Source organism: Mus caroli, unplaced genomic scaffold (assembly GCF_978045245.1).
Source record: "Mus caroli unplaced genomic scaffold, Mus_caroli_1 scaffold_1, whole genome shotgun sequence".
NCBI classification, from domain to species: Eukaryota; Metazoa; Chordata; class Mammalia; order Rodentia; family Muridae; genus Mus; species Mus caroli.
This window is the reverse complement of record NW_028227256.1, coordinates 65,013,671-65,032,397: the sequence shown is the minus strand read 5'-3', so window position 1 is coordinate 65,032,397 and position 18,727 is coordinate 65,013,671. Positions and strand designations below refer to the sequence as shown.

Below are 18,727 nucleotides of genomic sequence, written 5' to 3'. Positions count from 1 at the left end.
ACAATCATGAAAGTATGTGGTGATATTTAATCCTGCCATAGTCTTGCTGGGCTAAGAAAATTAGCAAAGGTGTTAAATACGATTCTCTCCCAGTCTCTAGATCAAGATTTGTGAGAAAGCCCTAGAATTCTGTCTCTGGGTATATACAAAACTTAAAACAATAAAGTACATTAGCATGGACTTTCATATTGATGATGAAGGATTAAGATGGCAGCTGGAAGCTGGGGTTCAGCTTCTTCTGAGAATATTTTATAGAAGAATGAACCTGAGCAAATAGAGTATGCATCAGAGCAGGCAGCTGGAAAAATGTCTGGGTGACTTTCAGAAAGATGACTGCATGCGCATTTTCAGGTGTGCATTAGGTCCACTAAAGCCAGGAGGGGATAGAGGAAGAACTTGACTAATTGGCACAGATTACTACTTCTTATCCAGAAAACAAGTTGGTTCAAATCACCAAAAATTCCTTTGCTACTCTAAGGATTTAATTGAAACATACTTATTTAAAAGCAGTCAGCAGAGGTGGGAGGGATGTCTCAGTAGTTAAAAACACTGGCTGCTCTTCCAGAGCAGGATTAGATCCTCAACATCCAGGTGGTGGCTTATAACCATCTGTAACTCCAGTTCTTGATGATCCCACATCTTCTGGTCTCTGATGGTACCAGACAGACACATGTTATTCAGACAGACATGCAGACAAAACATCTATATGTATAAAATGAAATAAAAATAAACTAAATTAAATTTCAGTTATAAACTTAACTATCTGGATTCATAAACATATAATTTACATTTAACAATGTGGCTATTGATTCTTTTAGATCTATGCACTGGCAAGATTTTGCTTTGTAATAAGGATATCTTGTAAAATTTGCTGTAATTGACATAAGAAGGAATGTTCTAGACATAGTGTTTCCAACCCTGAGTTTTACATCTATTTTAGCAGTATGATCTAATACTGTGAAACCACAAACTAATGTACATGAATCCTTTCTGCTCAATTATAAGGGGGGTCATACATTCAACCTTCTGTCTTTTGTGTTTGAGTCTATTTGCACAACATGTATACCCAGAGAAAGCATCAGCTTCCATGGGTTAATCAAGAGGTTGCTGTATTAATAGGTTTCACACTTCATTGATTTTTAATTAATTTCAGGAGAGACACAGAGGATAACTACTACAGCCCACAAACATCTCCTTTCTCATTGCAATCTACATCTTTATTGATCGGCTGCTTAAGGAGCAGAAGTAATCCATTTTAAGTGTACCTCCCTGTGAGACTGCCTGCACAGTGATGCTCCACAGTTCATTCCTCCCATTGTTGGCTAGAGGTCACTGACTGGCGGGGGACTGCTGTGGTCAGGTGACTACTCTCCTGGTCCAAGCAGATGAGCTTTTGTCTCTACATTTATTCCTTAGGAAAATAAAAACATCTCATTCTGCCTTGTTTACATCACTTTTTCATTTCATTAGGAAGAGTGATTAAATCTGATATTTAAAGAAAATACAGGAAACCAGAGGGAAAAGTTCTGCTATATTCCCCAGCTCTAGACATCTGTAGGTGGATTTCCCATTCATTCTTTTGATACTCAAATTCCAAAGTCTGGGGTTATCCTAATTGCTGAAGGATTCCTCTTTTCCATACTACCATCAGTGGTGGAAATTTAAAATCAACTCAGCTTCACCATAAAGAAAAATTGTTCGTGCCAGACAGTCTTACAAACTTGTGGCCTCTGGCTCATTAAATCCAACCATAAACATGAATGTAGTGCTGGTTTGAACCATAGAAGACACATGGTCAAATGAACAAATACAGCAGAGTCTGGTTCCTAGTAACACAGTAACTATAAAGCTCTTGTGTTTGTGGTAATAGAGTATAAAGAAATAAACGGTGACTAAGCATGCTGGCCCCTTCCTGAAATTTCTAGACTTGAAAGGTAAAAGGAGAAGGATTGAGGCACGTTCAAGGTCAGCTTGATCTGCAGTGCTAAGCTGACTCAAACAAACAAAAAGAAACCTACTTTATAAAATATTATACGTAAGTTGTATACAATATGCAATACTTGTTCATGATAGTATGTGGCAAGTTTACTGGCTCATATATTTACAACTCCTTTATCATTACTGTAGTTTATTCCTTCTATTTAGAAAAATCATATGCCTAAATGATAGTCATTGCAGAGACTCATAAAAACTTGTCAGTGTGTGGAGAGCAAAAGATTGCTGAGTACTGGGCCCTAAATGGGTATCCGTATCATTCATCCAAGGCTCAGGGAACATTGCAGAAGAAGGAATGGGAAGAATGTTAAGAGCTGCAGGATGGGAAGGAGTCCTCTGTACAGAACCTGGATGTTGCATCCACGAGGTCCCAGCACCAGTGGCTACCTTCACAAAGACCTGTACTAGAATAGACCTATCAATATTCTATCCAGATAAGACAAGAGATCATAAGACTCCAACTCTCCTAGAGAGGCTATAGGAACTTACAGGTTGCAGAAAGAGAGGGAGTCATAGTCCTCAGAAATGAAGCTACTAACACATTGCTCCATGTAAGCAAATAACCCTCACCTGAGTTTATACAAGCAACCCTAATTAAATATTATCACACACGCGCGCGCACACACACACACACACACATCATGTGTGTTTTTCTGTGATAATATATGCATAATTAAAAGTATATTTATTTTTATAGATTTATGTATTTATAAATATTATATGTAAACTAATTTAAGAATTTTTTTGAGGCAAGGTCTTACATTGTAACTCCAACTGTCTAAGAACTCACTTGGTAGACCAGGATGACCTTGGACTCACAGAGATATGACTACCTCTGCCACCCAAATGCTGCCTTTAAAGACATGTGCCACTACATCCAGAAAAACTACTTTCTTTTCCTTATTGGGATTAATTATATTTTCAATAAGAAGAATGAATTTGAGGTTATGTGTTTGTTGGACAGATTCCTCTTAGAATATTGAGTATTGTAAGTCTTTTCATTATATGATGCACCTGAATCCTCGAGATAATCGGGAAGGGAAGGGAAGGGAAGGGAAGGGAAGGGAAGGGAAGGGAAGGGAAGGGAAGGGAAGGGAAGGGAAGGGAAGGGAAGGGAAGGGAAGGGAAGGGAAGGGAAGGGAAGGGAAGGGAAGGGAAGGGAAGGGAAGGGAAGGGAAGGGAAGGGAAGGGAAGGGAAGGGAAGGGAAGGGAAGGGAAGGGAAGGGAAGGGAAGGGAAGGGAAGGGAAGGGAAGGGAAGGGAAGGGAAGGGAAGGGAAGGGAAGGGAAGGGAAGGGAAGGGAAGGGAAGGGAAGGGAAGGGAAGGGAAGGGAAGGGAAGGGAAGGGAAGGGAAGGGAAGGGAAGGGAAGGGAAGGGAAGGGAAGGGAAGGGAAGGGAAGGGAAGGGAAGGGAAGGGAAGGGAAGGGAAGGGAAGGGAAGGGAAGGGAAGGGAAGGGAAGGGAAGGGAAGGGAAGGGAAGGGAAGGGAAGGGAAGGGAAGGGAAGGGAAGGGAAGGGAAGGGAAGGGAAGGGAAGGGAAGGGAAGGGAAGGGAAGGGAAGGGAAGGGAAGGGAAGGGAAGGGAAGCAGACAGATGATGGTTGAAGTGATTGGATTCACTTTCCTAGTGAGTAGCTGCTATCATTTATTTCTGGAGTCTGGTGTCTTAAATTTAGGATGAGTCCAACTTACTTTTATGAGAATATATTCAAGTCCCTTACCAAATAAACATTGAAAGAGAATTGTCCATTCTACCTATTTCTATTGCTGGACTTTCTTATCCACGAAGTGCTTAAATAATGACATAGAGACTTATTAGTTTTCATCATAACTCAGGCCTTAGCTTAGGCTACCTCCCAGATAGCTCATCTAACATAATAAACCTGACTATATTAGCCTATGTTTGCATGTGGACCATTACCTCTCTCTCACTCTGGGCATGTCTGACCTCCTCTGTGTCACACTGGGAAATCTTCCTGCACCTGATTCTTCCCACAGTCCCTATCTCTGCCCAGAAGTCCTGTCTTCCCTTTCTTGCCTCAGCCACTGGCTGTCTATTTTGATTAAGCCAATCAAAAGTGAGGAAGGGATATGTTTACAAAACACGGAGGCAGGTGATGTCTAATTATGTTAGTCATGAGACTAACAATACCAAAGTCCAGATAGTATTCAGTTCTCTCTGTACAGAAATCAACGTTTAGATAATAAAAAGACAATATTTAGACAATATACAAAAATATTACCCCAACATATTTCCTACTCTCTGTGTCTAGTATTGGGCTAATAGTTAGTATTTAAGAATAGCTACATTTAATAATTCCTTCCAAATTAAAAAAAAATGCTAGAGGTAACATCAGAGATAATTTAAAACATTCTGTCATGTTTATAGTTTGTATGAGACAAATACCTATGACCATATGCTACTTAGCAATGTGCCAACTAATTCTACCCAACAACCTTCCATTCTGTGTGCTTTCTACCACAAAATGTAGTAAATGGAATTTTCCCTACTTGACTTTTTCTCAGAGCCTCCATAGTTTCAACTCATGCCTACTTGGAATACATTAAGGGACTTCTCCAAAAAAAAAAAAAGCTCCCTTGTTTCTATTGAGCATTCTCATACTTTTAGCCTTACTAGCAGCAAACACTATAGCTGATGTTTTCTTTATAAGAATTGCTTTTAAAGGAGAGATGGCAGAAGAAGACATTTTCATTGGATGTTAGATTTCCTGAAGTTTCCTGTTATTTAGAAAGATTTGGGTTATTCTAATGATATTTCGTTATTTTTGAAGGCTATTTTTGCTCACTCCAGAGATTAATGCCTGAAGCTGACTGCAGTCTGAAATTTTTAGCTTCACACATGTGTTTGCTGAAACTGTTGCATGGAAAATATGAGAGAAGCAAGTATTTATTTTCCCAAATAGTCCAGTCTCTGCTAACTTCCTTTTACTTCCTGCAGCTGGGCAGAATGTATTTTTACATTTAATAAATACATAATAATCATCCATTTTAGCTAGATGGCTGTGACTCAGATGTCTGGAGATGGAAAAGAAGGTCATTTGCAGGTGCTCATCTATGGCAGCAATTCTAAAATTGCTTTCGTTGATTTTATTTTCAGAGTTCATGTGATTGATTTCAACCAGACATTGAAGCTTAAATTAATTGTAAGAAAATTGTCTCTTGGATTTTTGTATCAAAGTGCAATTTCAAAAATTTCTAAAGTCAAATTTTACCTTTTACCCAGTTAGCTGTATTTTTTCCCATTAATTAATTTATTTATATAATTTACAGTCTGATCACAACTTCCTCTCCCTCCTCTCCTCCCTCTCACCTCCCACCCACCCATCTCCCTCTCCATTTCTTCTCAGGGGAGGGGTTGCCTTCCCCCATTCCTGTGCATATCAACCTACCTTGACATATTAAGTTGCAGTAGGACAAGGCAACCCAATTGGAAGACCAGGATATAAGGACAGGCAACAGAGTTAAAGCCAGACATACTCCAGTTGTTAAGGGTCCCACATGAAGACCAAGCTACACATTTGTTACATATGTGTAGGGAACCTAAGTCCATCCCATGCAAGCTCTTTGGTTGGTGATTCAGTGTCTCTAAGTCCCCATGGGCCCAGGTTAGTTGATTCTGTGGGGTTTCTTGTGGTGTCCTTGACCTCTCCAGCTCCGTCCAACCTTTGTCCCCTCTTCTGCAAGATCTGTATTTTAAAATATGTGAGAAAGCTTGAAATAAGTCAACTTTCTAACTGGAGCAAGCAAAGAAACATGGGAAATAAGGGAACTGTTAACAGTTTGGATAAAATCAATTTGTATGATTGCTTTAACGAAGTCAACAAAACGTTGCTAAAACACATTTTCCTAAAATACTCTTCGGTGCTCAGTGATAGAGGTGAACAGTGTGGTCATTTTATTCACTCACAGAAAGCCTCTGTCAGCACCAAAGACTTCCATAGATATCTTATTTGTGACCTTTATATTTAGTAAGTTTCTGAAAACAGTGATATATTTATGAAGAACACCAAATCTTTAATATATTTTCTAATAAATTTTATCCTTATATAATAACTTTAAGAGGGAAACATCATTAAAATGGATTTTGAATTGTAATAATTCTGAAATTTTTACCTACACATTAATCATGGTGGGTAGGTTTTAGGGTATTTATATCACTGCAAATGTTTGTCAAATGCCCACTGTGCCTTATAGATTTCTTTTTAATGGGCAGGTGAACTTACTGAGAGAAATGATTGCCTAACTGAGAATTGTTGATAATTACCTGTGGCACACTGATGAGAGTTTGCATGTTCTACAGTTACAGTCAGCCACTTACTAAAGGCTTTGTATATGCTGCTTTACTTGATCTTCACAATAAACTATGCAATAACCTTATATAAGAACATGGAGAATGAAACATCATTAAAATGAAAACTGGAATAGTAGTAATTCTGAATTACATATTAACAATAGGTATATTTCTGGGTATTGTATCACCATTAATGCACGTCTAGTGTAAAATGTGCTATTGTCTCCCTTTAAGGGGAGGAACTTTAGTGATGATATAGAGCTGTTTGCCCAAATCACATATCTAGAACTTTAAAGAGCTAGGGTTTGAACCTTGTAATTGCCTTTAGAATTTATATTCAGACTCAGTCCTCCATTTTCTATATAATGTGGCCTAAGCAAACTTATAATCTCAAAATTTACATAATTAAAAGTTTCTAAATCATAAAGAACTTTGTGATTTAGTTACATGCTAAATACAGTACTTCTTAAAAGTCAATCAACTGCATTGTGCATGAAATTCATGTAAATCTTTAAGAATTTTTTTTGCAACAGTGCATTTTATGAAGCTGTAAGTCTTACCTATGTTTGTTCATTTCTGTGTGCCCTGAATTAAATATGTTGGTTTTGAAATCTTAGCCAAAGGGATCCAATCCCTCTTCTACCATGTGATATAGTTAGATCGCCTGGACCTAGAAACATGGTGTCTGTTAACTGTGGCTTTCTAATATTTGTTTTAGAACTAAAACAGTGCATGGTTGCTCGAGTTATACTGCCTCGCTGTTACAGAAACATTTATTTAGTACCTAACATGCTCAAAGTGTGCAGACTTTGTAGGAACTCGGGATGTTCTCATGATGCTCTCTCCAGAGCTGGCCAGCCTAGGTCATGGCAGAAGCCCCATGCAGACGACAAGGTTTCATTTCCAGCCAGTGTGGTGTCCTTTTATGATGAACAAACACTTGCTATTCATCCTCCACTTCCAGGGACATCATGGCGCTTAGTTTTGTCACATTCACTTCTAGTAATTATCTGTCTTCTTAGTTGCGTCCCGCTCATTCAAAGAATAATTCTATTTTGAAAGAATTTAGCAGAAATTTTGACTCTAATGAGCTCTTCAAGTCAGAAAAATGCTGTATTGTAGGAAACCTTTTATAAGTAATCCAAAGACATTTCAACACTTTAATTCTGGGTGGGAAAACAGAACTAAGGTGGCAGCTGGAGCTAGTGACTTAGAAGTGTATATATACACAGTGATGCCTCAGAGTGGCAAGAGACCATACAAATGTATTTTGATAATTTAGTAATGGCATATGCTTCTGTTATTAGGAGGACTGAGTTTTGTCAAGTAGACAGGGAGAACTATATAGATTGTCATACAGCTTTCTGAATTGAGTTTTTATTATTTCGATGAAAACATTTTTGTTTGTTTTGTTTTGTTTTGTTTTTCCTGACAATTGGTAGTAAGATTCAAGTAAGATGCTCTATTATCTACTGAATTTTAAAATAAAATATAGAGTGTCAAAGAACTTTTAGAGCTTTCAAACCTTCTTTGTGTTATAGAATGTGTCAACTCAAAAGTGTCTTAGGGCATAGAAATACAACTTAACTGCTAAGAACGCATACTATTCTTGTAGAAAACATGACTCCAGGCACCTATATCGGATAATTCATAACCATCAGTAACTCCACTTCCAGATCTAATGCCCTCTTTTGACCTCTGTGGACACCTGCATACATGTCCACATACACATAAGTAAAAAAAAAATCTATCTTTAAAATCAAAGGTATTGTAGTCCACCTGACTGCTACAACCAAATAGTACAAATCATGTGGCTTATCCAAAATGAAAATTCCATGATGATCAAAGCTGGCAAGCAATTTGGTCCCACTGATGTGCTGCCTAGACCTAACGATACTTACCGTGATTGCACTGAGATTTACATTTGTTGTTCAATGATAGTTATATATTTATCAGAGAGAGAGAGAGAGAGAGAGAGAGAGAGAGAGAGAGAGAGAGAGAGAGAGAGAGAGAGAGAAAGTTTGAGAAATGTGTAAGTTAAGGCTGAAGAGATAGATCAACAGTTAAGAACACCCATTCCTCTTGCAGAACACCCAGACTGAGATTTCAACACTTATATGACAATTCAAAGCCATCTGGAATGCATGCTCTGTAAAATTCAATGACTTTTTCTGAACTCTGCTCAAATATACTAACAAGCAAAATACTCATACATATAAATTAAATAAATAAGCATAAAAGCCCTTAAATACATAAACTATATTTCCATTTGAATGTTACTTAATTGGAAGAATCCTGATGATTTAAAAGAAAAAAAGAAAAGAAAAGAAAAGAAAGAATGAAAATCTCTTTCCTTTTCTCTTATCCAACTACCAAGGAAAGACCTTTCAGTCTGTAACTAGGTCTTGAAATTAAATGACTGATCACAGCATTGTGGAACATAAAATCCAGATTCACGCAGGGCGTGGTGGCGCACGCCTTTAATCCCAGCACTCAGGAGGCAGAGGCAGGCGGATTTCTGAGTTCGAGGCCAGCCTGGGCTACAGAGTGAGTTCCAGGACAGCCACGACTACACAGAGAAACCCTGTCTCGAAAAGCCAAAAAAAAAAAAAAAATCCAGATTCACATCACATCCATGACATGTTCATGTGCCTCTTGGATCTCTGTTTTAGCCTCATTGCTTACCACTGGCTCTCCCCATGTGTTATTCTTCAGAGGGACAGATTGGTATGCCTTTGGCCAAGTGCACATGTTAATTACTCTCTATGACTGTTCTTGTTCTCTCTTCCCACGGTCTTCCCCTCTAAGGTTTAACTTGCTCTGGGTACCTCTCCCAAGTCTCTCCTCTCATGAATATTTGCAAGACTGTTCCGCGGGATATAGCTTTTCTTAAATGTCTTATGTCCTCCTTGCAATATGCATCTGTTTTTTATTTATTTCTCCCCACTTTAGAAATTCACTCTGTCATCCTTTAGTGTGAAGAACTAATACAAGTCTTTTCTTACCTCCCCAGTATCTAGCATGGTGGGTAGAACATACTGTGTGCTACTGTGTACATGCAGATCTAAGTATCAGTACATCGACAATATATTTGCTGTGTGCTGCTTTGTAGGTAGTCATAAAGGACATGCTTTTTTATATATGAACATATCTTAAAAGGAAAAAAAAAGTATTCAAATGGATGTGAAAATACATCGTCTCCAAAGAAATAAGCTTATTTAACTCTGGTCCTCTAAATCCTACAAGAACTGAATGCTCTTGGATTTACCTTATTTTTGGAATATCCTACCTCATGTCCTAGAACAGCACTACTTATAAAAGAGGGCAAAAATCCCATAAATATTATTTTCGAGTTGACTTCAGAAAGCACCAATAAATGTGTTGTCACCTAGCTGTTGACTGATTGGACCATATGAGATGCTATCTCCACCAGTTGTGTTTGATGGGCATTTCTCTGGAGGCTGGCTCCTGAAGCTCTGTGCAGCAATCTCCTCTTTCCACTACATCGGGTATATAGTTCATAATGTTTTGACCTATGTGATTTATGTGTCTGTTTTCCACGGCTTTTGTTTTGATATCAGAAACCATTAATCCTTCAAAGCTGTGCAGTTGTAATGCTAACTGCCAACAGCAATGATTTGTAATTGGAATGAGAATGTGCTTTGGCCCTTTTATAATAAGTCTGATTTGTTTTCAAATGATCACATTTTACTACTGAGAAAAAAAATCAAATATACAATTTATCTTAATTCCTCTATAAAAATTGTGGTCACACTTATCTAAGCTAGGCCTGAGTTTTCTTACCTTGCCATTATGTAAATATTTTACATATGATACAACAACACTATCTTCCTGATTTCTAAAATATAACTAAGAAACAAATTATTATTTCTGTGGGTCAGCATTCTTATGAATTTTTATAGAGATTAACATTTTGGTATGATATAAAAAGCAAGCTTTCTCTTGCACCACCTCCTCACATTAGTAATCAGCAATAAATTTTATTTTTAATTTCCCTGTGTGGTTTTATGAAGATAACATATTAAAGGCTAATTTGTGGGTCATTATAAACTATGTACTTTCACTTGTGAGTTCCTATAATGACAACTAATGTCATAAAAGCCTTTTATTTGAAATTAGACTTTCATGAACCCCCAGGGTATCCTTTATTCTGTGTATAACGAGTAAAGCATTATAACTCTTCAGCCTTCAGAGACTCTCCTCTTAAAGAGGATTTTGGTGCCATCAAACCAGGAATGGGAGGCCTTTTGGTTATGGATAGCAGTGTTTATTTGGAATGACTGTGTAGGAGGAAGATAACACTAAGCAAAAATTATAGAGAATAAAATGATAAGGTATCTGTAGATCAGTCCAAGTATATGTTAGCTATTCTACTAAGACAGCTGCACACCTCACTAATGAAGTGTTTGCAAAAAAATATTAAATTCCCCAAAACTAGGTATGTATTTTATGCCAAAACTTATCTGTGGTTTGCCCCACTCCCACAACAAGTTTTCTGTTTTACTTTATTTTATTTTTATTTTATTTTATTTTAATTTTTACTGTATTCAGGATTCTGCCTTCCCTTTGAGAAATGATGTATCCCATTCTATAACATGAAAAACTTCAGATTCTAAGTGGCTCCCTTTTTCGAACATGGTTTGTTTTTCAGGGAATGATGTACCTAGAAGAAAGACGGCTTGTTCATCGGGATCTGGCAGCCCGCAATGTCTTAGTGAAATCGCCAAATCATGTTAAAATCACAGATTTTGGACTGGCCCGGCTCTTGGAAGGAGATGAAAAAGAATACAATGCTGATGGTGGTAAGGTAGGTGGAGCTGAGAGCAACTGCTCTTGAAAATGTACTAACATATCTCTTTATCTCCCATCGGAACAGCAGTGCAATAATTCTTAGAGACACAGAATATGAACTCAGGGCTATAAAGATTGTCCCATTCGTCCTGAGGCTAAAGAGCTATTATAGAATGGCAGTGTCTTATGTACCACTGAGAAATTTGGGTACTACTAACAATCATAATTCACACTAAAGCTAACTATTCTCGGGTCTACTTTCCCTAACACCAAAAATGATACCTTGTGGTAATCTAGTATAGTTGGTTTGATTCCACTTATATCATAGTGAATGATGCACCTACATTGCTTGTCATTTAACTGTACACCAGAATACAAGCTAAACCACTAATACTGAAGATTGGACCCAGTTACATCTTCAGCCATGTTTTCCAGCCCTGAACTCCAGTTTTGCCTGACAACTGTGTTCCTGCATATCTCCCTCTCCAAACAGCTCCATGTGTACCTGAGTTATAGATCTTTTATTTACTGATTAAGCCACACTCTTTGTTAATTAATTAAGGAAGTTTGTATGTGAAGATCTATCTTGCTTAATTAAAGAGAACTATGTGAGACCAGATCAATGACACAAACCCCAAAATTCTTAATCTCTGTTGAATTATGAAGTTATGATATGAAAGATTTTATATATATATATGAATTTGTTAATTATATACCTTACTTTTCTATCATAAATAAATATTTACAATAATAAGCTTCTAAATACTTAGCACTGATTCACCCTGGGAGTTTACATAATTGTCTATATACAAATCTTACCAAAACGTAAGATAACATAATTTTATAAAATATAAAAATTTTAACTTTCAGAAATTATCTTACCTATTCTCAATTTCGTAAGCTTATTTTCTGTGTTTACTACAAACAGCAGTGGTTGAAAAAAAATCACAGCTTTGAAAATTTTCAACAACATTCCTCAAAAATAGCAGTCTATAAATCATATGACTTCACCCACCTTAAGAACATACACCTGTAAAGTTTGTCTAAAGCAAGATTCATTACAGCTTTAAAATCCTGGTCACCATTAAGTCTTTATCAAGCCACCTATGATTTAAACGTACTTCTGTAACATGGTGTCCATACTCCATAAAGTCTGCCAACTCCTTGTCCATAGGGAAATTACTTTCAATGTGTCTTCTGTTCCTTTTCAGTGAATCCCATGATTCTGTCATAGAGTTACCTTGGTGTCACCTTGGTGAGCAGCCAACCTCATGATTTCAAATGCCTATTTAGTTTTAAGCTTTCAACTGCAAAGTAGAAATGTTTATCTTTATTCCATAGAATCTAATTATATCCCCAGCTACATACAGCTGCCCTTTGAGTTGAAACACGTTCTGCTGACCCATCACCCACAGGGGATGTGGGTTGAGTTGTTTTTCTTGTAGTGATGATGGATTTGTGCTGATCCCCTCACATTCCTTTATATTCAGAGCTCCTATTTCAAAAATGGTACATATTTTCAACTCTTCCCTACCAAGGCAAGGGAGATCATTTGTGACAGAAGAACAAAGCAAAGCTAACTTTGGAATTCATGATTTTAGACAATTTAGTGACCAGAAGCCGTTGGGGCAACTGAAAAAAATGATCACATCTGTGGCAAAAACCATATCTGAAAGAGAAACAGGATCAATGAAACTGAAGGAGTCTCACTTTTGAGAAAGATTCATGTAGAAAGATTGTCAGATTTGATAATGCTGGGCATAACATCAGGTCAAAATTTAGATACTAGATATTAATATATATATATAAAATGGTTGCTAATTTTCTTTGTATTGATAATGAAACATTAAAATGTGTCTTTTGGTTAATTTACTTCAAGATGTTACAAGTTTCAATTCATTTGTTCCATATATTGAAATATACATACAATATACATTCCATCAAAACTATAATTGAGGTCAGTCCAGAGACTAGCATATAAGAAATGTTTTTAAAAGATGATTTCTTGTATAATTTTAATTATTTACTTTTTATATTTTTATAGATGCCAATTAAATGGATGGCTCTGGAATGTATACATTATAGGAAATTCACACATCAAAGTGATGTTTGGAGCTATGGTAAATATCTTTGTAAATTTGTCCTTCTGAAGAAGCATAAATGTTTGTCTCATAGAAAATAGAGGAAGCCATCTGTTGGTCACATTAGAAACCATTACTTGTAAACTTTATTCCCTAAAGTAACTCTCTGGTCTCTCATTTAAAAAATTAATAAACCAAATCACAATTTTATCTGTCTTTTTTGTGATTTATCTTGTTCTTCTAAATCTAAAACCTACAATATCACTGCTAAGTTTTCTTCTATAAGCTTTGGATTAAGAGTAATTTGTCTATTGATTCTTACACACACATACACACACACTGTCCAACATTAGGAATAACTTCTTAGAATCTCATGGCTTGGATTTACAACAACTATTTAGTCATAAACTCTGGAAATAATTAATGTTAAAGGGTAAAACAAAATCAAAGTATTTGTTTTGCTTAAAATAATACGTATTCTAATGGTAGAAAATTTACTGGCTAGTGTGAAAACAGTGAACAACAAATATGTACAATAAAGTGGCAGATGTGCAAGTAATACTAAGAAAACACTGCTAATTGTAGCTTGGAGTTTCATTTCAGAATGACAAAAATAAAGTTTGAATGAGATGAAAGAGAGAGATTGGTATTTGTGATTAGAACATTGTTTCATCATTTTGAAATAAGTTGTTAAAGTGAGCTAGCCAGCAGCATGTCTATCTTTACAATTTTATACCCTATAACTTACAAGATGAGATCAATGCTTTGTCTAGGTTTAAACATACCATGTGAAACTAGTATTAATTAAGTAAATACATTCAACTGAATAAAAACAAATGTCTCTAGGATGTCTCAGAAGGTACAGGAGCTTACTGCCAAGCCTTATAGAGTGAGTTTTATCCCAGAACCCATATGGTGGAAGGAGAAAATTAAGTCTTTCAAGTTGTCCTCTGATCTACACTCATGTGCTGTAGCATGTGCAGATTGCTTGCAATTACACACACCCCATAAATAAATTTATATAGAAGAGAAAAGAAAAATAGCACAACCCCTCATGTTAGTGTTTACTTTAAACTTGATATTGTCATTTGATACACCATACATGATGACATGATTTAATAAAATGTTTGTTGTGTTCCTGTATCATGTGTGTGTATGTGTATGTATGTATGTATGTATATATGTATGTATGCATATATGTATATTATACTGTGGTTGACTTGCTTAAAAAAGGTGATCAATATTTTCCCAGCCTTCCATTGAAGTGAGAGTATTAGCTTCTTGAGCAGGTAGCTCTTGATATAAATAAGGATTTAAGAAATGTCAATCTGTTTAAATGTGTCACTAGTTGTACATATATGTGGCACTAAAAAAATTATGAGATGTAAATATTAACAGATAATACAATTAAGTGTTTATGATTCTATTCTGAAGAATAATTTGAAGTTTACATGTTTGTTTTGTTTTATTTTCAGGCAATATTGACTGATATATACCAGTTTAAGGAAAAAGCATTGCAGAGATATTCAGAAAACCTAGCCCCCATTATTCTATTTTATCTTAACGTTTACCTATGTATGCATCAATCAAGACTCATAGTGTAACACAATCATGCTTACATAGCTATTTCTGTTTTTAAAGTCTTCTGGTCTGAGGATAAAGCTCGGTGATAGAGAATTTACCTACTATAGTAAAGAAGTAATCTCTGCTATAAAGCTATTTTTGCTCTTGGTTTTGTTTTTACTCTTATTTTTGCCTGTCATTGCTCTAGTGATTCAAAAAAGTCATTTCCTTGGCTTAGAAATAAGCTGCCCTTGATTTCTTCATTTCTCTTTTCTATGGATACCCATTCTTATGCATTCTGTCTTCCATACGGATTGATCCTCATGCAGACTCCTGCATGTGCTCAGTAAATTGCTCTACACCACATGTTTTCTTTGTGTTAGCTGAACAGAGAGCCACAAGGCTTTACCATAACAACAGCCACCTGCAACCATCCAAAACTATCACCTCTGCCTTTGATGAAGACATTTCCTACCAAGAGACTAATTTAAAAATTAATCCATGTCAGGCTTTTCCTGAAATTACATTTATTTGGCATTAAGCACATGCATCCAGTAAAGGCATGGTATTCTGGATTTTAGTGTATGTGAAACAATTTGCCATTAGGTACAAATGAGGGGATTGCTTTAAATTCTGGCATCTATTATAAATCTTTCTTGCTATGCATTAAAATCACCGAAGCAATGGTGAAAGAATTGTTACTGTGCTGTGTCCCAGGAGAGTTTAGCATTGGAATCCTGGCAGTTAGTGAAAGACCAGAAAGGAGCTTCTTTAAGTTTCAACTGTTTGCTTTGTAAAAGAGTAACTTGATACGTGTTCATTCAAATTGTGACAGTAATTTGCTTATGTGAGAATTATATTCCCAACTAGGCGTCACTATATGGGAACTGATGACCTTTGGAGGAAAGCCCTATGATGGAATTCCAACCCGAGAAATTCCCGATTTACTGGAGAAAGGAGAGCGTCTGCCTCAGCCTCCCATCTGCACTATTGACGTTTACATGGTCATGGTCAAATGTAAGGCTGCAAAATAACTTTATCTGCCTGCATCATCATTCTTAATAAATAAAAGTTTAGATTGTTTTACCTGCAAAATGTTTCTCTGAATTGCTAAATAGAGTAGCAAGAATATTTACGAATGCAGAATATAAATACATATTTGTGGTAATTATTATTATGAGGTAATAGTATGCCACTAAGTTACAAAGTAAAAATTATGTCATTCTTACTCTTACAATTTTTCGAATTTCCATACCCTTTGAAGTTTGTCATAAAGAGAGATAATTATTCATAAGAATATTAGTAATAATATTAATGTTAATCTTTATGGGAAAATAGCTAAACATCATTGAGAGTCTGAAAATGAATTAAAGTGGATATTGGCTTAATTAAACATAAGTTAACAGAGCAGGTTGGGAATCAGAAGAGACGAATCCACAATGAAGTAAAGATTAAGATGTTTACTTTTTTTAATTTGATCATTTGTTTACATCAAATGTTCTTACTTTTCTTTCCACTTCTATACTCCAGGCACATATGTATTATAAATGTGTTTTGGAAGCCTAGACCCCTAATTTTAATAGAATTAAAAAAGTCTCTGGGGTTTCTGACTTAATTTAAGTGAGATTAACTGGCAGCCATCTCTCTTGTATAATCTGAGGTTTTCCAGTTTTGATTTACACAGGGTTAAAGGAAGCCACGAAGTGGTGAAGGTGAATAAGCATTTTATTAATAAGAGACTCCGAGACTCTGGGCCCAGGTCTTCTCATATTTATATTCATGACATGTGTGATCTATTCTGACAGGAAGGGAAGGAATAAAAAATGTTCCTTGCAGTGCAGGTCAGCATGCCCTTTTCTCTAAGCATAGTACTATTTACTCAATATTTAGTTAGGGAGAAACAAATATCTCACGCTGAAGTTAACCTTTTTTGGCTCTAGTAGCTTTGTCATTAGCATCTTGGCATTAACAAGCATTTTTTTTTTTTTTTTTGGAAACGAATACCCATAAGATGCAGAGTGCTTGAGCTTCAGAGAAGTGATACAAAGGATGCATAAGATGATACCCAAAGGATTTCCAAAACAAGAGTAAAAATTAACTCTCCAGGAATAGAAGAATTCTGTATTAGATCAGTCCTTGTTTACTCCATGACCTGGAAGAAATTTTAAAAACATCCCTATGTTATATGATAATTTCATCCCATAACCAGCATCAGATGTTATCTAAATACCCCAATGTGATGACAGAAAGGCAGGCAAACATTTTGCCTTATTAGACAAAGCATATACAATGTTTCACCTTTGTTTTTCTCTCTTCCTCTGGAGAGTTTATGCTTTAGAAAAGGATCATTTGGCAACGAAATCAAAGCAAGCTGGGCGCTGTTATTCTTGTCATCTCATCAGCTAAACAGAGCATAGGCAGTTAAGATCCATTTTCTCTGAACTCCCAGCTAAAGAAGACTACCTACCTTGAAAACTAGTGTTTTTATTCTGGGAAAGCTAATTCTAAGATAAACGTAATGAGTATTGTTGAACACACATTATAAATCATGTTCCATTTTCCTTCCAACCAGGAACAAACCTGCCAAAAGGAGTTGCTATCAAATTCCCCATTTTCAATCTTTTGTACTACAGTGCTATGATGAGAAGCAAATATCTCCTACCATGTATTTTTTATCTGAAACTTCATTTTCTATCTCTGCAGCCATCAAAGAATGCTTTAAGGATATTATCTTAACACTCTAAAACAAGAACAACAAAATCTGAGGTTCTAAAATTTCCCATGGTTAGCTTAAAAGCTATTTTCCAAGCCAAAAAAAAAAAAAAAATGAGTTTGACTCAGAATGAAAATTGGGGATCATGTAGAGTTGGGTCAGCAGTTAGGAGCTTTTGTTGCTCTTGCAAAAAACACAAGTTTAGCTTTTAATACCTACGTCAGGCGGTCCACAATCACCTGCAAGTCCAACTACAGGGGATCCGATGCCCTTTTCTGGCTTCTGTGGGCACCTGCCCTCATGTGCACATACCCACACATAGAAACAATTAAAAATAATTGAATTAAAAAATGTTATTTATAGTATATTGCATTCTGTGACAAATGTCAATTAATTGAGTTACAGCATCGTTCACTTCTTTCTCTTGTTTTGCAGAAATATATATATATACGTATATATATATATGTATATATACGTATATATATATATATATATTGCCCCATATTTTCCCAAACTTTAACTTCACTAATTATTACATATACTAATATTTTACTGTGTGTTAATCTCCAGGTTGGATGATCGATGCTGACAGCAGACCTAAATTCAAAGAACTGGCTGCTGAGTTTTCAAGAATGGCTAGAGACCCTCAAAGATACCTAGTTATCCAGGTTAGTTATTTTGATGTTGCTTTTAAGACTCTCTAATCACAGACTCTATTTAAACTTTGCAACTTTGAAAACATCCAATAATAAAGTGACCATGTGAAAGAACTTGTGAGTTCATGAAACTGAATATGGTTCTATATATGTCTACGAGACAAAGCAGGTTCAGAAAGGCAAATGCTATGTGTTCTTTCTTGTACGCATAGCCCTCATGCATCCATATACACATATACATGATATAGGCCACAAAACTAGAAAGAGATGATTAGAAAGGAAAAAGAGGTTTCAAGGGAAAGGTAAACTACAAAAGAGGCTAATAGAATACATAAGACATAGAAATGGAAAGAATATTTCAGAAGGAAAGGGCTTAACTAGCCAGAGGAGAGGCGTACCAGAAGATGATAAACCAAAATAATGTATGTATGTACATTCTATAATAACACCATAACAAAATCTGTACGTTCGTATGTTAATTTAAAAAGTACGTGTGGATTGTTTTATTGGGCGAAGTGTATGGTATCTAAGCAATAACTCAATTTAAATGAATTGATGCCTAAATAAACCAAAGAACAGTCCAAAAGATAGTTGGCAT

General features: G+C 36.0%; 1 protein-coding gene across 6 annotated transcripts in view; it reads left to right on the top strand.

The window, feature by feature from the left end:
- Window positions 1-18,727, top strand: part of Erbb4 (erb-b2 receptor tyrosine kinase 4) — a 1,038,774-nt gene that overhangs the window by 985,657 nt on the left and 34,390 nt on the right. For all 6 annotated transcript variants that reach the window (XM_021186126.3, XM_021185960.3, XM_021186207.3 and 3 more), the window contains exons 21-24: window positions 10,977-11,132; window positions 13,161-13,236; window positions 15,631-15,777; window positions 18,044-18,141. In XM_021186126.3, the coding sequence (XP_021041785.1) occupies window positions 10,977-11,132; window positions 13,161-13,236; window positions 15,631-15,777; window positions 18,044-18,141 (477 nt within the window). The remainder of the gene's footprint in view (window positions 1-10,976; window positions 11,133-13,160; window positions 13,237-15,630; window positions 15,778-18,043; window positions 18,142-18,727) is intronic.